The sequence below is a fragment of the Vanellus vanellus genome (genome assembly GCF_965231255.1).
Source record: "Vanellus vanellus genome assembly, chromosome: 1".
In the NCBI taxonomy this organism is placed as follows: Eukaryota; Metazoa; Chordata; class Aves; order Charadriiformes; family Charadriidae; genus Vanellus; species Vanellus vanellus.
Genome location: NC_138905.1, coordinates 38932588 through 38956852, shown reverse-complemented (window position 1 = coordinate 38956852; position 24265 = coordinate 38932588). Strand labels below are relative to the sequence as shown.

Here is a 24265-nt window from a genome sequence, read left to right as displayed (position 1 = left end):
AAAAGGTCCTTGAAGTCTTGTCCCTCATCATGTTGTCTTTGATCCACTGTTGTTTCACCTCCCGTATAACCCTCGTGCTCCAGCTGTGCTGGCCCCTGGGGTCCACAGGAGCCGTTACACCTTCCCAAGTCTCATGCCAGCCACTTTCTGCTCCACGGTGACACCTGATCTGCTGAACAGGCAAATTGTCTATATTTACGGTGAGAGTGCGTGCCAACCCTTATGGAGAAGAGCAGGAAAGATCAAACCCAGATGTCATAAATCGTTCCTGTGACATTTTCTCCACGACGGGGAGCCTGTTTTTCTCTCTAACCAATTTTTTTTTTCTATTATTATTTGTCATTTGCAAGTTCTGTATGCAGTCGCAGGGATGTACCAACAGGTCAGTTGTTAAAATAGGTCACTCTGCTCTGAAGGAAAATTGTCAAGACTTTGAAGTCTGGAATTAAAGTGACCAGATTTTTCAGTTCCTTTGTACATGCATGAATACTGCACTTTCTTTCCACACCACCTGATCCTTTGAAGCATGCTATAATACAGGTTTCCTACTTCAGCACAGCGTTTGATCTCAAAACCAGGGCTCGCCATCAAACTGGAGGGAAAACACGGAGTGAACGTACAGCCCCTGAGCGCATCCTCTGCGGTGGCTCAAGCTCTGGTATTGCTGTTATTAGCAGTTTTTCAGCCTCGTTTTTTGGGGAGTTTGGTAACAGAATTTTAATGCAAAAATGAAATGTTAAACAAATATAATTTTAGGGTAGGCTGAATTTTGAACTACTGAGCTAGAAAGGAACACGCGCAAGTCAAAGAACCTGAAAATGCCTTGCAAGGATAATATTTACAGAGCTGATACTAAAAAAATAATTGCTGTATGATGTAGTGTCCCCAGTAATTGCTTAGGACGCAAAATATTCATAGGAGAAGTCACAAAATACTAAATTATTGTAATAAAACAATAATTAATGTCCTGGGAATTTTCAGGCTCTCAAATGTTTAAATACACAATGTATACCTACATCAGTAGAAAGCAGTAAGGCAGTTTTCTCCTGATCCTTGGCTCTGAACATATACAGGTGCTATTTATCTGTTTGAAAAAACACAAAACTACACTTTTTTTTTCCCTCTCCCTGACCCACGGCCGGGTGTGCAGCACGTGTTCGTATTCTGTCTCAGGCTACACCAAATGTGGTGCTCCTGAGGGGTTTCTCTACTGCCCACAACTAGTGAACTTGAATGTAGGTTAGCTGGAAGCTGAAGAATTTTAAAGACCACTGTATTTTCTTCACTATGATTTTTTGGGGGGGTTGTGACGTATAGAAATGTCTGTTTAGTTCTGAAAACAAAAATATATTGCTATAGGAAAACAAACAAAGGTTGTGAAGAAATAAGAAAATAATTGAGAGTTAAGATATATATATATCATTCCAGGGTCCAGTATAGATCACAGTTCGAGACAGAACATCTGATCCTGTTAGGATGTGCTTAGTTGCCGATATAAAATTGTATTAGCTGAATTTAACATTTGTGTGTGCTGTGCTACAATTTAAATGAGGAAGAGGTCTGTGCAGCATAGTATAATACTAAAACACATAGAGTGCATTATTTTGCTTTTACAAGATAATCTTGGAAAGAAGGGAGAAATATGGCGAGTAATAGAGAGGGATAGGAGGAATTGAAAAAAAAAACCACATGGATTTAAAAACATGTTAAAGACTTCTGATGTGATCCAAGGATACAAGCTTCATTCCATGACACTGCTTAGGAGGGAAGGTGGCTCCCGGGTTATTCTTCTTGCAGCTCAGCTGTTAACACCTGAGCCAGGTTCACAGTGACTGACAAATGTGGCAGACGGACGGTCCATCCCTGGTGGGTTTACCTGTGTGCGAACACACCTCTAGAGCCAGTTTTGTTTTCCTCTGTGATTAATATGGCATTGGCAAGACAGCATGTGTTCAAAAATAGCTGTTCTCGTGCTTGCAGTTAACTTGGTCCTATTCCTTCAGATTCCCATGTCAAGCAAAACTGCAGAAGGTGTGAACGACCCCGTTATTTTTTGACAGAGCGCTGCTAACTTCAGCAGCCCCCTGTGCATCATTGGCTTCAGGGCAGCCACCTTCTCAAGCGATGTTGCTTAATTTGTGCGCACCTTAATCACCTTTCCCAGCCTCATCGAAACAAACCTGCCTCGCCTTTGACTTCAGCTTCCCTCAGATTTCGTAAGCGCTCCGATTTCATGGATGCAGTGCTGTTTTACCTAATCCTTCATCCCCTACCAAAATATTGAATAGTCTTCGCTGGGTAACTGGTTTTGCAGATCAAGAGCGTGATTCGCTTGAGGACACCTGTCGCAAAATCATCCCCTACCTTTTTCATAGTTCTCATTGTGGAAGAAAAGAATTCATTGCAGAAGTAAAACCTGAAATTAATATATATATCTCAGTAAAGGCCAGGTTAGGAAGTCAAAGTATGCCTCTACAAAAGCACTTTTATCCCTCAATTTGCATTTGTCTCATAGACACTTACTTTTACTGTGTGCTTTTTAAAATCAGAACAGAATGCTCAGATTTGCCACCGAAGAGATTTTTAGCATTTAGAAATCCATTAGCAATAACCTCTGCAGTCACAGTTATTATGGTAACTATCTTGGGTGATTTCCTAGCAGAAGCAAGTGTTTTGACCTGTGAAATGCAGATCACAGGCTAGTAAGCTTTTCTGCACTTGAGGTGTTTATTACATCCGCAAACTCATTTGCTGATTTTCATGTTTGATGAGAGGCTGCAGTTGCCGTATCATTTACAGTGTTCCCTGTGTGTTTGTTTAACCTGCTGGAGGTTTATCAAATGGTCTGTGAAGCATCTGCAGAGCTACACGTCTTTTCCTTCCCATTGACATTGGAAATTCCTGAGTTTGCTTTCACATATTTAGTATGGAAAGAAGTAAGATTTCTTCCTTGTCCTCCCTCCCTTGCACCAAAATAACTTTGTTGGAATGATTTCATGTATGTCACTCATGTAAATGAGTTTCATACACAGATAAACCCAATGAAAATGAAAAAAGCCCACTGAATTCTTACCTAAACGAGATTGCTGGTGATTTATTTATACAGGTCTGCTACCATGCTAGTGCTTTTCAATATTGAAAGGGATTAGAATAGAGAACGATCTACTTTCATTCCTTTCACCATAAATGAGGAAGAAAATGCATTAAAGGCAATACTGTACATGAGGAACACGGCGCTTTTTCAAATATCCAACTGATATGAGGTCTGAAAAGTTAAATATCTTTAAACTATTTTCACTTCTGTATAAAAGTTGATTATGGGCACAGCCAATAGCAGGATTCATTGCTGATGGTACCAAATATCTTCATTTATGGATATTTGGATTTAGTTGGGTATAATTTTACCAAACTTCAGTCCTTCAAAATAAAATGTATTAAATTATTTCAGATGCAGTTTTTCCCAGCAAAATCAGTTTAGCTATATGTAGTATGATGAGGGTGAAACCCCATCTAGTATCTATAACATTGTTAAAAAAACTATCATCTCGGCTATTTAGCCCTCGCACACACGTATTTTGGGGCAGAGATGGAAATCTTGAGCAAATCATTCTGTGTTCAGCAAATATGCTTGCAGGGTGTACATGTGGAGGCACTCCACTGGTCATTTGTTAGTTTGAAGCACAAGTCCCTTTTGCCTGGTTTGCTGTCGCTGTGACACCACAGGGTTTCTCAGTGGCTCCTGGGACCTGAAAATAGGCTGGGAAGCATCAGTGCATCTCCTGAGGTTGGGGGTCCCCTCTCCCGGTTGTTTTCCTGCACAACATTGGTGTGCTTTCTGAACTCCACAGAGGGAAAACATTCTTGTGGTAGTTGGTTTCATTCATTTTAATCGAAGTGTCGGCGATGTCTGTTAAAAAATGTATTCGCCTCTAAAGGCTTCAGTTAGAAGAGGGAGCAGGCTGTAGAGGACGTGTGAGGAAAGAGAAACTAGGAAAAGCCCAACCAAGATGGTCAGGACTAGGCTTGAAAGAGAACTATGGAGACATAAGTCTCTGAAAGAGAAGCTGGACAGGCTGGGTGAGTTTGGAAAGAGGGAGGAAAGCCATATGCTTGTTAAAGGTCATGGCAAGAGGTGACACACACAGGGAGATCTGTAACCCTGTGATTGTGTAACTGATTACAGTCCGTTCCTGGCTAAACACAAGACTAATCAATCCCAATAATCTCTGTTGTCCACAAGAAGTTGTAAAACTCTTCTTTTGTGAAAGTGGACTTGGAGTGTCCCTTGTGGAGTAGAACAGCCCATCACAGCTACCAGATGTTCCTTGTTTTAGGTAACTGAGAAGCTAAAGCTTGATACTGACCTCTTGAAAACCACTGCATTTCCACAGGATAGCACGGCTGGGTTTTCATGGGCACAGAAGGGTCTGTCTTCAGAAAAATGGATATTACATGAGAAGATCCGTGAGGAATGCTCAGGTTCCCTGGTCTGTTCAGAAGTGAGGAAATGTATTAAAATCAGGCAGTGTCTTTTTCTCTTGGATGGAAATCTATTTAGACATTCTTATTTATAATATTATGAGTCCAGTATCGGAGCAAAAATGTGGATTCAACAGAAAAACTTACTTCTGCATCATTCCATCAAGACAATCCTCCTGGATCTAGTATCGCTAGAGAGGAAGAGTAAGCAGTAAACTCATGGATGGCAGACTGAGTCAGTGGATTCAGAAGGGACCGAACAAATTAATTGGGAAGAGATTCATATGTAAATATTACAAAGACTGAGGAGCATTGTACCCTCTAATGTGACAGTACTGCATGTTGAGGAACCGTGGCAGGATTGGACTGGACAAAGTAGGCAGGCTCTCACTCTCTCCCTAAACAGGACCTCGTTTTCTTGCTTTCCAAGGTGGAACAGGACTAGATGGGGTGTTAGTCTGACCTAGCAGGACATTGCTGTCTTTCAGAAGTCCTGTGTCCCACAATGCTGTAGCTGGAAGCGTATAACTAGCAAAAGAAATCCAGACATGTTCCTTTAAGGTCTGAGTAATTTGCTAGTCTAAGAAGTTGAGGATAATTTTTTCTCATTTGCCTACTTGGGTCTTTTTGCAGCTGATAGATTTCTTTTATCTTACAGTTATAGATAATTAACTTCATTTTTTAATGATGTTCCTAATGTATTTTCCAATACCTCTTTAAAGCAGTTAATACATGCTTTCCATCTGTTTTTGTTTTTTTGGTTTTTTTTTTTAAATCTCCCCTTCGGTTTCTGCAGTGATTATAAATTCCGGTCATGAAGACAGCAAGGAAATAATATATCATCTACCAAGATAACACCACTGTCATACCAAAATATGCTATCCCAGGTCTGGATAATAGCCTGGTGCTTCTTTTCAACTGTATTAGTGGGTCCAAGCTACTAGGTCTCGCTGTAAACCTTGGCTTTTACATCAAAATCTATTTTTTTTTTTTGTTTGTTACAAAATTATATGCCCATTTTGCCAATATGAAGTGGTTTAAAGTGTTTCATGGGGATAGAAAAAGAGTTGTTTCTTTGCTTGTTTGTTTAATAGCATTTTCATGCTTCTTAAAATCAAAAGAGGGAAAGAGATTTTGGTGCTTGTGTCTCTTCCTCATCCCATCACTGCTATATAGGGCAGACAGAGATATGAATTCGTGCCTCAGAGCTTAGAATAAAAGAGTCAGGCATGTCTGTTTTGTGGAGGAGCTGTAAGACCACAAGTTTATTATAGCATCATTACAAACTAGTTTTTTGTTTGTGGTAAGAACAAAGAGCTCATCCTTTCAGATTTTACTGTATTTACTGTGAATTTACGTGGAGTTCATGGACCAGAAGAGACCTGGGTGACCATCTAAACTAAACATACAACTTCCCTGGATTTACTTATATATCAATTTGTATTTGAATTATATTTTAGAGGGACATTCAATCTATGTAAGGTTGCCAGTGATACAAAATCCATTGCAGCCTTTTGTGGTTAATTAGCCTCACTGCTTCTATTTCTAGCATGAGTATGTGTGGTTTCAACTTCATCTCGTGTGTGATAAAGAGTTGTTTTTCATCAAAATTCACTTCGTCCTTTATAGGTACTTCATTATGAAATCACTGTTTAATCCTCCCTTTTTTAAAGTAAACAAATTGTGCTTCTGGGGTCTTTTGCTCCCAGGCATGTTTCTTTAACTATTCTGAAAGCTCTTTTCTGACTCTCCTGCCCTCTCTTTGGTTAGTAATAAACTTGTTGAATCATGTCACAAGAACGAGATAAAGCATCCAGGTGACAGTCACTACTTCACTAAATAGAAAGGTGTACTAAGTATTGCTGTGTAAAACTGTCTTATTTATATATTCATGGTTTGCATTAATTATTCTGGCCAGTGAGAGCTGTGCTTACCTGACAGGATTCCCAAATCCTTTTCTGTCCACATTAATTTCATGAGTAATTTACTGGGCACCTGTTTGGTTTTTTTTTTCATATATAGGTGCGTACATCCATTCATACCTCTTACATTAATAGAGTGGGAGACTTCATTAACTTTGTAGGTGATATACAGGCTAGTAGAATGCAGATGCTTATCTTTTTTATTTATTGTCCTTGACCAAATTGCAGGTATCATTCTCACTTTGTATCTACACGGTCTTGGGAATCCACTGATGTTGTGTGAATAAACACATAAAGAACACTCTACAATGAAGTCTCACTTATTGACAAAGTGAAAAAGGGTACAGAAGGCAAAAAAGGGACTATTTTAATAGGGTAAAATAGCATCAGGGCCAAAATCAAGAGATTTCAATGCTTCTATTCACAGAAAACATTGGTGGAAGGACACTGCAAATATCAATCCAAGCAGGAACAAGTGCCAGTCTTCAATGCTAATTGATTTTATCAGTGAAGCAAAACGAGCCCAGCTTAATAGGTAACTCTAAGACAAGATTCTACCAAGACCTTCTTCCCATATTAGATGACATAGTGACCCCGAATACTTGTCAGATAAATGATACGGAAAATTAGCATTGACCTTTGTGGTAGTAAAAACCCAATGTCATAGAAAAATGAGGGACACATGCTGCAGCTGAATTTTAGATATTACTGACAAACCATGAGTGATCATACCTGGTAACACAGTGTCAATATTGATCCCCAAAATATTGCTTCTGTAAACAAAAGTGAGAAGTAAAAACGGATATAGGTCATATAGGGAAATCTTGGCATTAGACCAGGACTGCAGCAAAATAGACCAAATATGTCAAGAATAACTAATGCTGCAGTACAATTAAAATTGATAATAATTTCTAAATAACTTGCATGGAACATATTCACAGGGGAGTAAAAACGTGCTCTTCAAAAAAGTTTTCAGGTTGAGTTCTGGCTAAAAGATATGTCATTAGTTCTGGAATTGAAAATTTAGCGAGCGTATTTGAAAGCCGTTACAAACTTGTAGCTACAAACCCAGATGCCTAGTAAGGAATTTCTGCAATTTTCTGATAACGATAGTACCTAAGTCTAATGAGACCATTAAAATCCAAGAGCTTTATTCCTTAGCCACTAACAAAAGGTAATGGTGCAGTAGAGAGCATATAGTGGATGGGAACATAATAAAAATCATGGAGCTCGACTTACTTAATCCCACACCACAGGAAATCATATACAAGCTGTCTAAGCCAGTCCGTCTAACTTAAGTGTCGGCCAAGCAGGATGATAGCTGGACGTGATTATAATGTGTCATAAGATGCGCTTTTCATGGTCTGAGTTAAGCGTGTTGGGAGTCTCGGAGTATTTTTGACAAGGTGTGGATACATTTTATCATCCCTATTTTCTCTATGTACAAAGTCGGAGTAGAGTCTATAACATTTTATATGCTGATCCAATGCACATTTTAATATATCCACTACCCTATAAAAATATCATTGACCCGTAGTCAATACATAGGGATCAGAAGATATCAGGGCATCATCTTGTATTTTTTCTAATGCATGTATGATTTAAAATTAAACATTATAAACTCAAAACCATACCAAATATCCTTATCAGGTGGTGGCAGTTAACATTAGGCTGGTATCTCTACCTCCATCATAAGTTCGGGGTCTTCCACTAGGGAAAACCATGATGAATGTGCAGACCTGTTGTGGCCTGAAATAACCTGCTTCAGACTTTGCTAAACCAAGAAAGGAAAGAAAGAGCAAAGACTCTTATTGCAGGCATTCTATAAGATGTATAAACTAGGTGTTTCCTGGAAAATATTGCTGGTGAGGCTGGGTTAGTTGGAAGTATGAATTTTGTGGTTACTTCTAAATGAGCAAAGCTTCAGGATGGGCCAAGCGACAGCAGCACAGAAGTGCTGTCTCTCTTCTTTTGCTTGACAAATTGGTCTAAATTTTTTTGGCTTCTTTTTTCCCCCCGTTGTGACTTCATCTCTGCTGGGAGGGTTTGACATTGTATCCACACTTACGTGGTCATGTTGGGGACATTTTTTTAAACGTAAATCTGCCCTTAGCAGAAAAGGATTTTGAAGGTGGAACCTGCAAGACATTTATGCAGAGTGAGCTTAGAAGAAAAATCCATACAATAGTTGACCATGTTTTACAAAACTAGGGCAAATGTGTTTTTTAGATAGTTTTGTTCAGGCAGAAATCACCTTTACTATATATTTTCAGTAAAAAAAAAAACATCTTGGAGGGTGTGACCTTCAGAATAAGCTAAATTCTGGGAAATAAGATAGAACCTGTCTAGAAACATTTACAATTGGTGTTTCTTCTGGATTCTCCAGTTTAGATAAATAGCTCTGTGCAGTATTAGACACCATCAGCAGCCTCTCCTGCTCTGCTTAGGAAATCCCAAATTGTGCCTACAGATGATGCTAATCTTTCTGGCCGTTTTAATGAATCGTTTGTTGCGCACTTACAGTAAAACCAGATCCTGTCATGCCAGATGTTCTTTGCTGGTGTAAATCTTAGCTCCATAAGATACCTTCAGACTGGTATGATATGCTGCCATCCTCAGCGCTAAGGTAAGTGATGTTATAAAAATGGCAGAGAAGCTCAACGTAGCTGCATGTTTGGCGTATGGTTTCCTTTATATACATGCCCAAACTATAGGATAGGCTGCAAGTTAGGAAAAAAACAAGCTGTTAAATCTGAGTATCTGATACAAGTTAAGGACTGGAGTGACATCCTCAAAGATTTCAGAAGTTAGAACTGCAAAATTTGAGTCTATAGTTAGATCCTGGTCAATTTATTCGCCAGGAACTAATAGGTTAAAAGGAAGCAAATGGAATAGTTTGTTGTTACTATCAAAGTGTTAATCTGACATAGAAAAACAGAGGGGGTGACTAGTTTTTTGTATTTCTGAAGTCAAAAACATGGTGCTTTTTTGCATTAAAGTGGCTGAAAATGGGAGTTAAGGAATCCAACTAGTTTAGGTTGACGCATTTGATATCGTACTTGGGACAGGCAGACAATGTATGATTTATGCCACTGTGATTGCTTCAGTCACGTGAGTAAGCCTATCACAATTTTTCAAAGCAATTTAACAGTATAGTAATACAAAGGAAAAGAAGATTGGAGCACCAGTCTTTTCAGGTGAAATGAATGGCAATTGCAGATGCTCAGGGCCTGATCTAGATGGAAATTTCCCAGTGATGCAGACTTCAGCTGAAAAGTGACGATTTATTGAACCTGGGGTAGTTCATAAATCCTATGATGGAGGATAACTGAACTGCATGTGAACTATTCTGACGTGGGGTCCCCAGCTGTGCCAGGCTTCTGGGCACGTGGCGCGGCATACAGCTGGGAACAGCCCCGTGTAAGCAGCAGTGAAGCAAAAAAGATACAGGTCACAGGGAGCAGAAGTTGATTTCATTTCACAAACACTACGTGTTGGTGTATCTGGAGAAGAAAAAAGTTTCAGAATGCACTTATTTGTGTAACTTTCAGAAGTTTTAGACCAAACTGGAACCATATCAAATGTAAAAATACAATTTCCCCATAGTTTTTCCTCTAGTTCTGGTTAGCAAATTGTACTGTAAATGATAATAGAGTAATCCTGTGCTGAGGCCTCTATAATGGGAGAGTCCTGGTAGGTTCCTTAGGTGATTTTGTAAACTTAAAATTATTTAAAATTTAAATATTTCATTAAAAAATCTGCCACTGTATCCTGTAACAGCAGAGGAGGAGAGAAACAGGGACGGTCACATCTTGTGAGTTGTTTGCATGGAGTCAGCAACCCGAAGAAGTGCTCACAAGCAGGCAGTTCCCTTCTGTTTAACAACAGCCTTCATTAAAGTGACAGCTCTTTTTCACAGATAATCTTACTTTAAAACCAGTAAGTGTTTTCAGCAGGCGTGCTTTGAGTTGCGTTAGCAGTTTCCCCTCTTTGCATCGTTGTTGAGGTTCTGTACATTGCATTTTGTTTGAAATGAAAGATGTCATTGAAGCCTCCAGGTAGTGCTATTTAGCTGAATCTTTATCTGTTTCAGTCTATTTGCAGATTTTAGCTCCTTCTTCAATTCATAGAGACATTCTGTCTTTGTCTTAACCTCTCGGTCACTGGAAGGAGAGAAAGCCGTTGCAATAAACACAATGAACAAGATGTGTATTTGAAGTAGACATGAACTAGAATATATAGTTAGCATGTCTTAACCAGGCAGGTAGGTATAATCATCTTTGTTCCTTTTCACCTGAAGTTTCTGGAGGATAAGAGGAAATGTTGAAAGAAAAGCCAAAAAACTTTCCTGTGAAACATGCATCACATTTTGGAGTTTGACAGAGGAAAAGTCTTTTTTTCCTGTGGGATTCAATAATGACACTGCTCCAGGATATTACGAGCCTCTTACATTGATGTCACATTCAGATTTTTGCTGAGACCTGCATACAGCTTCTTGAAGTGACCTGAAGATGTAAAATGTTCCTGTTGTCTCACAGGCTCATGCATGCAATATTACTAGGTGCTAATATGATGCCATTTCAGTTTCTGTGCTAATTCTGTGGCATGTGCTGTCTATTTAGATGACAAAAGAAATCACATAGGTACGTTCTTGCAGCTGTGCATTTTACTGTTTCGCTGCAGTGATTTGTTCAGCAAGCTTGACTATCTACTAAGTTAGTTCATGCAAATGAATGCATCTGTCTTCATTCCTCTTTGCCATTAGTTCATTATGCATACATTAAACCTTAGGGAATAAGTACAGAGATTGATTAGAGAGTTACAGAGCGCAGGTTTAGCGGCCAAGAAATGCCTGAATTATTTCTTTACTATTTTTTCCTTTTTTCTTCCCTGTTGGCAAACTTCTTTTACAGGAAGAGTAAGTCCTTGTGGATTTAAAATGCTTATTGACAGCTAAAGTCATCGCTATTCCTGTGATTTGGCAAATTTTAATATAAGCCAGTAGCTTATTTTGTAGTTCTTTAACCCTGCTTTTCCCTTGGCTTTAACTATATTTTTTCTTCATCCTGATTGTTGAGTAAGTTAACGGCTCTTTTGTCATGGGCATTTTTTTCTACTATAAAAACCTAATAAAAAAATGCAGTGCATCCTATTTGTCATCCTGTTGTTGCATATTGAATTCCCCCCTAAGCCATCCTTGTAACTTTATTTTTATATCAGACGGAAGTATTAGAAAAAGAATGGGTCATTATCAGATAACTTTTTAAAACATTCATAGCTATGCATTCTTTCAGCCTATTTTTGAACTACCGTCTTCCAGAAGTGGGCATTTCTGGGTTGTGGTTTTCCGCAAAGGTAGAGAGTAAGCAAACCATAAAGGTATCAGTGATCACTGAGCACAAAGGACAAAAGGTAAAATCTGTAGGAAGTATTCACTCTCGTTTTCCATTTTTCTCATTCATTCTCATTTGGCTTTTTCATACATTCCTCATTTTTCCAAGGAACTTGGAATATTCCACAGAGACTTTGATAAACCCTTTTGTCATGCGGAATCTCTCTCAGTAATACCATGTAGAAAGATAGGGGGTGTGTATCGTTCAACTTTTTATGTTCTACAAAGAAAGAGGTGTATGACCCCTAAAAACTTAAAATATCTACTCCTTAATCCAAGTATTAGGAAAAGTTCTACTGTCTCATTCCTCCACATTTCAGTCACCGTAATATATATTTGAAAATTCACCATCCGTTATTTGAATGCCTGCACAATAGTTTATGTAAAAAGGAGTGACACCGTTACTGTATTCTTTCCTTTTCTGATCCTCACTGCTTCAGTTTTGCTATGATACTTGTGATCCCAGCTCCACATCATAAAAAGGAAAAGTGATGTTTCGTATTAACTAAAATGTAAAATTATGTAGCAACTGTAAACCATGTGAGGCAACTTAAAGTATGCTCAGTAAGAATAAATGACGGCAGAAATGGAGAAATGGGATCTAATGGCACTAGTGCTAAAACTTACCTGGCAAGTCATAGGGAGCTGAAACATTGGAAGGAGCTGCAAAACATGCCTTAGATGGCAGAAACCTAAGCAATTCAGGCAGTTCTTAATCTAAAATGGAAAGAAGATTAAGAGGTGATTTGATCAGAGGTTACAGTTCTGTATCTGCAGGGAGATCCGGAATGTGACGGTGGTAGTATAATAAGATCTTGGGATTGAAGGCTTGCCTACTCCCCATTCAAATAGACATTACCTGCGCATTTTCCATCCATAGCAGATTTTCCATCACATGATGCTTTCAAAGCCACATTGGATATCTTTCTAAAAGGTAATCTGTCGCTGCAGATATCGCTATATCATGTTTCTCTGTTTGTGTCACTCAGGAGATCAGGGAGAGAATTGTTCTCAATGGTTCCTTCCTGCCTTGAAATGCACGAGTGCAATCAATCCTGTAATCAGTCCTGCCTGATCCGTTTTGGTAACTGTAGAAAGCAGAGAAACTGGAAGATTCAGGGCGTGCTATTGTGAATAGTGTCACCTCAGTACAAATGAATGCTAATTAGCAAGAGTTCTCTTGGTGCTAATTTCTCAATAAAGGAAACAGAGAGGAAGTTGGAAGTGAATCCATCAGAATTATGGGAAGAAGTTTTATAAATCAAAATACAACTCTGTGCTCTCTGCTGTTCTGCACAGCAGGATTTCCACTAGCAAGGGAGGAGGGTAACTGAATCCTTCATCCAATTCAGACAGAAATCTAGAGAAGACTAATGTTGTTGTGGAGCTCTGTCCTTTCTTCATCAGTAGTGTTTAACAGAGACATGCGGAGGTGTTCAGGGTAGCACTGCTGATGCACAAGCCATTCTTGAGTTTAAGACTTGGTTGCTTATAGCATGAAGCAAAATTCTCAAAAGGAGACGCTTGTTTGATGTGGGAAATACAAATTTGAGATAACTATGGGTATAAGCTTTAGCTCAAAAGTACTTTCTACTACCCATTTCCCACCCAAGCGAAAAAATGTCATTGTGTGGAAGCAAAGAGGTTTGGACTCTGGAAAGCCCTGTAATATCTGTTGAAGAGATTGGGAAGGTTGATATGATCAACTCGGTCATCACTGTGCTTGTTTTGCCCTACCCTCCAATGTCCTTGCTTCAGAAAGCTCCACCTTGACAGTTTAGTGAGCCGCCTTGGGCCCCACATGTGTTCAGGAATTTGACCGCCACCGCAGATAATGTGGAAGCAGAAAAATGCTTGAACTTACTGAAACCTAGCAAGTGCCTTCAAGGTGGAACAGATCCTTATCCAAAGATAAGGAAGTTAATCATCGCAAATCTTCAAGCAAGCAGGTAGTCATCAACGGATAGTGTAGATACTCTCCCAAAGAAAGCCATCAATGAAAACACTAGATCTTCGCAGCTAGCTCAAGACATAAATGTGCTTTCCCTAGACTACATCATTGAGCAAGTTTGTAGTTCACACTGCATCTTTGCTCCAGCCCTGTTGCAAGGTGGCACATCAGGGATGAAAATATGTTCTTTGTAGGTGATAATGCAAAAATAAAAGTTTTGTTGTTGTGATTCCACTAAATCTGCAGCTTCTTACAGTAATATATTAAAGTATTCATATTTACTGAAGCCAGATGTTTTAATCTTTTATAATTTTGTTAATAATTTTTCCTCTAATTGAATTTCTCTGCCAAGATTTGCTCAGGGATTTTGAATAGTAATTCTATTATTTTTGACACTTAAACTTGAAACATATCTTACTTTCTAAATCCATTTTAATTAAAGTATGTTGATTGTTCTTCAATATACTTACAGGAATTCAAGCTTGTAATTTGATTCTTTACCTATAATAGGGGACTATAAAACTTGTATGTTTTCAATTTCCTTCTACACAGATGTTCTGCATTGTATTACGTTGCACCTTTATGGACATTACACAAATTAAGAAAACAGGGAGCATATGAGCAAAAAATGGCAGAAAAATACCTTAAAAACAAGAACCCTCCAAATGGCATGGCATTTTTAAACATTTTCTCAGTGGCTGTGATTTTGCCCTTCCCTGCCATTGGGTTCTCCCATACAGTCCAAAACTAGATGGAATGAAAAAAAAAATAATTTTCAGATATCTCCTTACTATTTGCGTTCATTTTATTCCTCCATAAGCCTTGTCACCAGCCATCCCAAGAAAATGTAGAGAGGGAAGGGCTTATTGTTGTTCTGTGTGGCCTAATAGTTTCGGTCCTTGATGTAGGGTGAAAAACAAACTACAGAGAGAAGAATTCAGAAGTGGTCGCTGACAAAAATTACTAGTAGCAACAGCCCTTAGAAGAATCAGATGCCATCATCTGTTTTGAGATAACTCAAGTCGATGTCTTTGAATGCACAGTATCTGTCAAAGCAGCATCATGAATAATTTTAGGCTGCTAGTACTTGGAACGTTTGGGAGTATTTTGAGTCTCAATATGTATTCTTGTTTTGTTGTTTTCTGGCATTGTTGTGCAACCCAATTGTGAACAAAAAACCATGTTGGAAAACTCCGTTTCATTATGGAATTTCTGCGAGCAGGACTATCTAGAGGACCAAAAAGCCTGTTGTTCCCTCACCCACGCTTGTCTTGCTTGGAGAAGCTTCTAGCCACACAGCCATCCAGCTCCCACCTGTCTGCTTCTTACACAACATGGACCGCCTTTCCCTCTTAAGTTCAAGGCAGCCTTTTTTGCATCCTCATATGGTACCGTGCTTTGTAGGTTTGCTCTACAGAGATCATTCTTATCATTGCTGTATGAAGCTGCTTCCCTGTGAAAACTGATTTTACACCATGCCATGCCATTTTTGCATTTTCTGGCAAATGTTTTCTACCACTCCTGTCTATGAGGGGTAGATTCAGACACCAGCGGGATGTTGGCTCTTGAACATGTGCCATTGGTAGCATGGCTGTGCTGCTGCTGCAGAGGCACCGGGGAGAGTTTGTTATAACTGCGCTGGAGTCTGCAGGATGGATGCAAATTGATGATGTTAAGCCTTTGGAAGGTAATAATGATTTAACTCTGGTCACCATAAAAAATGAAATGCAGTTCTTCAACAGCTGATTGTGGATTTTTCCCTATCACACTCACAAAGAGCCATTGTTTTTGTAGAAAGGGTCTTATTCGTACAGTCCTGCAAACCATTTCATTCCTGAAATGTAATTACTGAAGTTACTGTGGTGTGTATCGATAAGTGTGTCATATATCAGGTGTTTCATCCTATACTCTTCTGCTAAGAAATTGATGAGGTTCTTGTCATTAAGGAGGAAGAGGCCCTTTTGGTCTGTTACTGGCTTTCAGTTGGTGGTTATTTGATTTCACGTTTGGGATATTTATATTAATTTCTAATCTTTTAGTTATAGTTTCAAATGTAATGCTTGTGTTTGACGCTAAATTGAAGACCACCCCTGTTGTATGCCTCAGTTTTGATTTAGAGAGAGTTGGCTGCCAAGATATCCGTTTCTGTGCCTTAAAATATAAAAAACATACCAAAAAACAAAGAGCATAAGACTAAGCTCTTTTTAGGTGGAAAGCCAATGAACCCAGATGTGAGCTGCACTGCCATGTCCTGCGGGCCTGGTGTTTTCAGGGGGTTATGTGATCACGGCCTGTATATCACGGCCTGTGTTTTGTTATAAAATATCATTATTTGCTTTTCTATGTCGTGCCTAGGCCAGGCAACAGTCAGACTTTCTTCAGTTTATAAGTGCTGGTGGAAGGTATTTGTATTTTAGAGAATATTTCTGCAGTGGCAAAGTAATCTCGTAGTGCTCTTAACAGCTGAAAAAAAAAAAAAAAAAAGGATTGTCTAATGCCCTATACACAACCAATATAGCTGTCAGTATAAACTGAGTCTATTTGAAGGATTTTTTTGCAAGTGCCTAAGCCTTATCCATCTCCCTTGCTTTCACTGAAAATGGTAAAACATTTCACCTGTACAACATTTATCCAAGTTGTCAGAGTCATGTTAGCCTGGCCACCGACCCAAGGCATCCTCCTGCATGGACGTTGTTTTAAATTTACAGTCCTGTTGGTAACTTCAGTGCGTTGTGCCTTGTAGATGTGCTCATACCAGTTTGTCTTCTGCTGTGGGTTGCTGGGTTTTGAACTAGGACTGGTTTGGCTGTTGTCCCTCCACAGGCTGGAGGAGACAGCACAGAGTAGGTTAAGGTCAGCTTCATGTTTTCAGATTCTCTTCACTGATATGGGGGTTTTTGCTCATTTTTAATAAAAAATTTAGGTGTTTTAGGAGTTGGTGACAGCCAGTCAGGAAAAGGGCAACAAGGAATGGAGTGTTCATCATCTCTTGACATCCCTCTTGTCACACTCAGAGAAATACACATACCCACAGGACTTGAAACATGGAGTAGATGTGATGTCCCCAGTATAACAAACTGCTATCTGTTTCTTAAGAATTGACTTTATCTTTATGTGATTTCTTATTAAGCCGTGAGATGCCTACTGGGATGTAAAGCAAAATGTTTCCTCTGCAGAATTTCTGCTGACATACAGGGAAAATCCATACAAGGACAGCATTGACTGTATTTTCAACAGACTTACCAATTACTTACTTATTGATTATGTATGTCATTTGGTAGGAAACGATCAATAACAGCAAGTATTTTTTTATTTTTAAGTTCCATTTATGCCCTGTCCCGGCTGCACTGAACAAACTCATTCACTACTTAGGTAGAGGATGCAAGCATTTGACCTGATTGTATAGATTTTTGGCGTTTTCTTGGATTTTAAAATGAAATTTTCACAGAAGGGATGGAAAAGACACTCAATATCTGGAACGAAGGCAAATCTTTTTCAGTTTTACTTTAATATGTAAATTAAGATATAAAATTGTAGGAATATGGAAAATAGATGATAAAACTTCCGATTAAGAGTTCTCTCAGCTTTCAAATGTTGTTCTGTGAAAAAAAAAAAAAGATCACTTCTGTAGTCTAAGTATTTAATTTTCTTTTTGAAGAAGTGAATATATTCCAGGTTCAGAAATCTCATTTCTGTCAATTATTCAGCCAGTTTATTTTCCATTCTTTTTATTCATTAAAACATGTTATTTACATACATCAGAAGGTAGGAAATTACAAAAAGCCTGATCATGTATAAAATTCTAGAAGCTTTATCATGATACTGTTTTCCTTGAAGAAAAATTAATTTGACACGGTGTTTCTTGGATTTTAGTTACCTGCAAGTTGTTCCATTTATTAATCTTCTTACAGCAAGATTTACCCAGTCCTCTATTCGAGCACCTGCTTATCTTTGAAGTTTTCTTGTGCTATGTTGAGTATCCCTGCAGTCTTCTCGGCTGCAGTCCGGATCCTAGTCTTGTTACACCAACTGACCCCGCTGCAAGCCAGGCACACACAGTTACGGTATTGCCACAGCATCTGCTGCTGCATCTCTGGATACTAAGAGAAGCATCCAGACCAGGAATTAAGAAAACAGCATGGAATCATAGAATCATAGAATCAGTGAGGTTGGAAGGGACCTTTAAGATCATCAAGTCCAACCATTAACCTACCCTGATAAAAACACCACCACTCCTAAACCATGTCTCTAAGCAGCTCATCTACCCTTTTCTTAAACACCTCCAGGGATGGTGAATCCACCACCTCTCTGGGCAGCTTATTCCAATGTTTAATAACCCTTTCAGTGAAAAAATGCTTCCTAATATCCAATCTAAACCTGCCCTGACATAACTTGAACCCATTTCCTCTTGTCCTATCACTTGTCGCCAGGGAGAAGAGGTCAGCTCCCATCTCTCTAAAACCTCCTTTCAGGTAGTTGTAGAGGGTGATAAGGTCTCCCCTCAGCCTCCTCTTCTCCAGGCTAAACAACCCCAGATCCCTCAGTCGTTCCTCATAAGGTTTGTCCTCCAGACCCTTCACCAGCTTTGTAGCCCTTCTCTGGACACGCTCCAACACCTCAATGTCCTTCTTGTAGTGAGGGGCCCAAAACTGAACACAGTACTCGAGGTGAGGCCTCACCAGTGCCGAGTACAGGGGGATGATTACTTCCCTAGTCCGGCTCACCACACTATTCCTGATGCAGGCCAGGATGGTGTTGGCCTTCTTGGCTGCCTGGGCACACTGCTGGCTCATGCTCAGCCGGCTGTCCACCAACACCCCCAGGTCCTTTTCTGCCAGGGAGCAGAGGTCCTGTTCTGCCAGCAGCAGCACAATGTTTTCTTTAGAGTTCAGCTGCTATGCATTCTCCACTTTAACAGGACTGGAGATCTAAACAAAGCTTTTTGGAGCAGAACCTTTCTTTTCCATCTCATGTCTGCGTGCGTGTACAAGTGTGTGCAGGTATACAAGTGTACATGTTTGCACTCCCTTTGCTGAGCTATCTCCAGTATCCAGCAGGATTCCTGTGCCCCGTACCGGAGGTAGAGGGATGCCCCAAAGCTGTGGGGTGACTGGTGCCGCACAGACAGGCGTGGGCTCAGGATCGCATCTGCAGCAGCAGAGAGTGATGGAAATCCTGGCTTAGCCCCGAAACACTCCCCAGACCGGGGGAAGGCAGGACGCAGTGTGAGCTGTGTTTCACCAAGTGCTGCCTGAGTTGTTAATGGTAGGAGGGGAAGAAGTTCTCAAGTGCATTTCTCCAACTGAAGTGTAAAATGGTATTGATTTGGGCTTTTTATAGACTTGGAACCATCTTTTCTCTACACGGTTTCATTTTAGAATAATTCATTTGGTTCGTATCACAGAGCTGTACTGCAGGAGTGGTGTTCTGATATTTGATACTTCATAAGCTGTTATGGAGTAAGAAGACGTTTGTTAAGATCATGTTCTATATTCAGTTTACCGCTAAGGAAAAGACTTGTAAATTCAATTCCTGTTTTACACATAAATTATAAGAAATCTGGAAATAACTTCTTTGCCTTCCTTTCTGATGCTGGCTGTGCTAATGTTATTAGCAATGTGGGAGTACCTGTAGGAAAGAACAGACCCCAGAGACTTCTAACTAATTAGGAATTTGCTGGTTGGCATAAGTAATGAATTATGAGTGAGGTGATCCGTGAAGTAGTTTGATTTTTAACCCACAAAGAGTAACATAGCTTTGTGTTAACTAGAGAACAGAGACTGACCTTGCGTTGGTTGGGGGGTAGTGCATACACATGCGGTTGCTTATGGGATTGGAAATTAAGTCCCAGGGTTGTTCTGATATTGGGCATTTTGATAATACTCCAGTGGGATTAGTCTGTAATAATAATGTCAAAGCAATGGAGATGAGTAAACATGTAATATATAGCATTATAAGAACAGTAATCATGTGTGATTTAAGAAAGAAAGCAAAGATGAAAAGCAGAGAGACTGAGGTATCAAATGGGCCTGGTTCAGAGCGCTTCCAGGGATAATGGTCTCTTATAAGCAAAACCAGCTTAGGTGGTTTAATTTCTTCCTGCTATGATTATGTACAACAAAAGCTACAAAATCTTTCTGAGGGGCAAACCTAATGAAACGATTGAGTACTCCTAGATGACCTTATCTGTCAGTTAGCAATGAATATTTCACACCACCACTTCCTTACAGTGTCGGGGCGTCTTTCCCTCCTGCCTACCAAGGAAGAGTGTTTAGAGGTCCCTGTTCTGTTGGCAGAGGTTTACAGAAACTTGTCAGAATAGATGGTGAGAAGGAACATGCCTGGTCACTGCTTTCCATGCCAGTAGTTGCAGGGAACTGTATAGTCATTAGCTAGCTTAAAACGCTGCATGGATCATCTGTTCCACATGTCACTTCAGGCAGCAGAGTATTTCCCAGCATTGGATTGCAAACTCAGAACCTATATAAAAGATCAAAACACACGGCAGCATTATGGTGTGGCAAAAGGTTAGGCATGTGCAATGCATTGTTGATTGCCTGTATGCGCATTCTCACAATGTATTTGTTAAAAAAAAAAAAAAAATCTTAGATGCTCCTGAGAACCAAATTGTACTACTGAAGTACAAAAGAAGGATTTGGTTGGGGGGGGGGGAAGGAGGGAGAGCGGGGAATTTTCCTTTTGACTCCAGATCTCACGATCAAGTAAACCCTGAATGAATAAGTGTGACACACTGGCAAAGGACCTGGGGTTGCATCATGGGTGCAAATGTACAGTATTTTTGGTTGCGGAACGGAACGGAATCCAGTTCCCGTCCGCCACTGAGTCCAGCCTGGGACTGCCCCAGTGCCAGCCGGTGACGTGATTGTCATCTCGGGAGCTTGATACGGTTTTGTATATATTTTTCATTATTTCTTTTTATTTTATTATTAATATTTCATTAAAGTAGTTTAGTTTCTTCTAAACTCTTAAGTCTCTTTTTCCTCCTCTGCCTCTCTCTCTTTGTAGAGGGGTAGAGGGGAGCATCTGTCGGTCCCGTCTGGGGTCCCTCGGGTCCCCAGTGGTGGATTTGGCCTAAACCACGACAGTAAGTGTCATGACTAACTCTTATAATCATTATGAATACTTGCAGGTTTTTATAAAACTGAAAGCAGCACTTTGGTCCATAGCGTCTCCTACAGCTATGCAACATGTCTACATGTTCAGATGCAGGTAATCACATCTGTTCTTTCTGAACTGTCAAAAAAGCCAGATGTGAGCAAACATTGTGGAAGCTCAGTAGCTTCCAAATGGTGGTTTGGTGTCAGCCAAGTTGGAGAATGCACCAGGTAGCTATGCTACTGTCTGCTTCTGACAACCCCTGCTGCTGACTGAATACACTGCAGAATTTTGTCTTAGTAGAAGCTTTATAAGCGTAGGAGAATTCTTGCCCAAGCACTTAAGTCATGCTGCGTAATGGTAAAAATGTGAATAACTGAAGTGAGGCCATCATCAGCTAGAATGGAAAGAGCCTGTCAGCCACCTTAAAAGGAGCAGAAGCATTGCATAGGATGATGCTACTACGTCTGCAAAAGGTTCGGCAGTTAACCCTGTTAGAAGTACTACCGAGGTTTACAGGATACTCTACCAGGGCTGGAGGCTCTTCTGAATGCTCTCCTCTGCCCGCCACCATTACCTCTGTATCGCTCCAGTTTGGCAGTTCTCGTTCAGGGCAGCTGTTCTTCATCTTGAGGTGAAGATGTATTAAGTCATCTTCTCAGTCATATGGAAAGGTACTGATAGAGCCTTGTTGCTGTTTGTATAGTGCTTATTGTAGAACCTGTTGGTGAACTTATGAATGTATATAAGGAACTTGCTTGCTTTTTGGGTGGCTTTTAATCTTTGTATCTCATGCTACTACAGCAATGCTTATATGATGTTTGTATTTGACCAAGTCACCTAAAAGCTGCATATTGATGCTGAAAAGGACCAGAGAGATGGATGATCCTTCCAGGATTTCATCATTTTCTAGGTGGATCTTAAGGACTTCATGCATTTTTCCAAAATACCCGGGCAGCTGGTGGTTTTAATGGGTCTTCTCTGACTGGAAACACTGGACGTGAGATAAGATTGTCTCGTGGCTTTCAAAACAGTTGCAGCTGTGCTGGAACTGTGCATATGTAGATTGCCTTGTCCATCCGTGTGCAGTAGGGACATCTCTTGTCAAGAGCTCGAGGCTTTCCGTTGCAGGTGACCTGCATTTGTTGAGGTCTGTGGGATTAGCTCGGCATTTTCCGAGAATGCTAAATGGGCAAACTGCAGAAAAGGGTGTCCCAGGCAGCATATGAGGGAAATTTTATATACACTTATGACTATGAAAGCCCTTCACTTACTTTATACCTGTTCTGCAGAGATTTCAGAGAGTTACAGTGGAGATATACTTGTGTAAGAATAAGGAATAAAGCTGTTAAGATCTAATGTATTTGATCTCCATCTGGATTCTTGTTATATGCAATTGTTTTGATTAACACTAGTGGCCTCAAAGTGAGTCTGAACCTAAAATTTTCTAGTACTGTTATATCATTGTGTCTTTTACCCTACTGTTTAATCAGTTGAAGTACTTTATAAAACATAAAGGTCAGAGGGAGAAAGCAGAAAATGAAAAGACAGTTTTTAAAAATGCGAAACAACTACTTTTAGTTGTAAGTGTTGCCAGACTTTGTATTTATTGGCTCTATATAGTGTACTAGCATATTGGTGTAGTTTTTAATAACCTTTTACAGAACATATGTCTCAGATTTATCTATATGCAGAGCCTTGTGGGCAGAACTTGTGAATTGTAACATAAAGGATCTCCAGATGTACGCGTTATTTCTTATTAACATACACGATGATTTTCTTGGGAAGTAGGTGACATTTTAGAAAGGCAACATCTGTGTTATCACTTAAATTTTAATAATGCCAATAATTTTCTTTCAACAGAGGAATTCAAGGGCTCAACAATAGTTGAATTAATGAAAAAAGAAGGCACCACCCTAGGGCTTACAGTATCGGGTGGAATCGACAAGGATGGGAAACCAAGAGTATCTAACCTTCGTCAAGGAGGAATCGCTGCTAGGTAACCACATCTCAAGCCACAAAATGCATTATAAGATGTGATTGCTTCAGAAAAACGTACCGCATCAGAAAGGTCACTAACAAATATGTGACTAGACGCATCTATAATGGCAGCCCATCAGGCTGGAGAAGCTCCAAGAGAAACGGCAACAGCTGGTCCCCCTCTTCCCTCAAGGCTACTTTGACAAAAACTGGAAATACCAATGAGATATTTGAATGTTGTCATAAGACTAATTAAGTTTCTTCTAAATTATATGCATTTCATTTTCTATTTTCTTGTCCTTGAACAAAAATTTGAGAGAAGCAGCATAAAATACTGATGGGAAAAAATAAAATGGAAAACCGAACCATAGTACTACCAAAATTTAATTTGCAAAAAACCTGTTCATCAGCTGGTTTTCAGAATAAAAGAGTCTAAAGTCATAGCTACTTGCTTACTACTACAGTGGTGACAAAAAAAGCTGTTATTCATGGGTGAAACAAGTCAAAAGATAAAGGTTAAGCTAAATCATTCCAAGTAACTGAGCAGAACATATGCTTTTGGGCTGTGGCCTATGTCCTGTAGCTGTGATGTTAGCTGTGAAGGCAACTATTGTCCAAAAAAAATAGTTTTGGATGCTTGCCAAAGAAAGAGAGAAAGATGGGGACATGAAGAAGACGTTTTCCTGGGTCCTATGCCCAAACCAGTCAAGTCATTCAACTCATTTATCGTACAGCTGGTTTTGTACATCCAAAATTAATAATGCAACAATGTTCTTCTTTTAATATTTAACAAGCTAGGCTAGATTAAGATCTTAAAATGCCACTTTCTGTTTGACGGATGAACTTGTTTTAATCTAGATGAATGAAAAAAATTATTTCTTACCATCACTAAATAGTAACTTAAAGGATTTAATTTGCTCCAGCAGATCTGTCTTTAACAAAAGGAATATGTACTTTTTCCTAGGAGTGACCAGCTGGATGTAGGGGACTACATCAAATCTGTGAATGGAATCAACCTGACCAAATTTCGCCACGATGAGATCATCAGCCTGCTCAAGAATGTTGGCGAGAGGGTTGTTTTAGAAGTGGAGTATGAGCTGCCTCCAGTCTGTAAGTAATAGCAGAGCAAACTGAAACCTATGCAGAATAGCAGCCATGTCAGCAGTGAGATGGACATGGTTGGGGATCTTCATTTTTGGTACTGGTTGTTTTCTTACAATTTTTTCCTCGGGTTTATCGCAGAGTGTGCAAGCGGTACAAAAGAACTGGCAGTACAGGGGGATGCTCTCAGAGATGCTCAAGCGTTTTAGGAGCATAAATCCCACCAAAACCAGAGCAGAGTTGTCAACCTCCGCTATTTTTTTCTTATTTGTTTGTTTACCGCTTTGAATACTGGGAATTAGATGAGATAGATTCCAGGGTAAG

At 39.7% G+C, this 24265-nt stretch overlaps 1 protein-coding gene across 11 annotated transcripts in view; it reads left to right on the top strand.

The window, feature by feature from the left end:
- The window catches only part of GRIP1 (glutamate receptor interacting protein 1), a gene marked incomplete at its 5' end in the record, with an annotated part of 345717 nt that overhangs the window by 240533 nt on the left and 80919 nt on the right, over positions 1 to 24265 (top strand). For all 11 annotated transcript variants that reach the window (XM_082498468.1, XM_082498476.1, XM_082498474.1 and 8 more), the window contains 2 exons: positions 22724 to 22859; positions 23805 to 23950. In XM_082498468.1, the coding sequence (XP_082354594.1) occupies positions 22724 to 22859; positions 23805 to 23950 (282 nt within the window). The remainder of the gene's footprint in view (positions 1 to 22723; positions 22860 to 23804; positions 23951 to 24265) is intronic.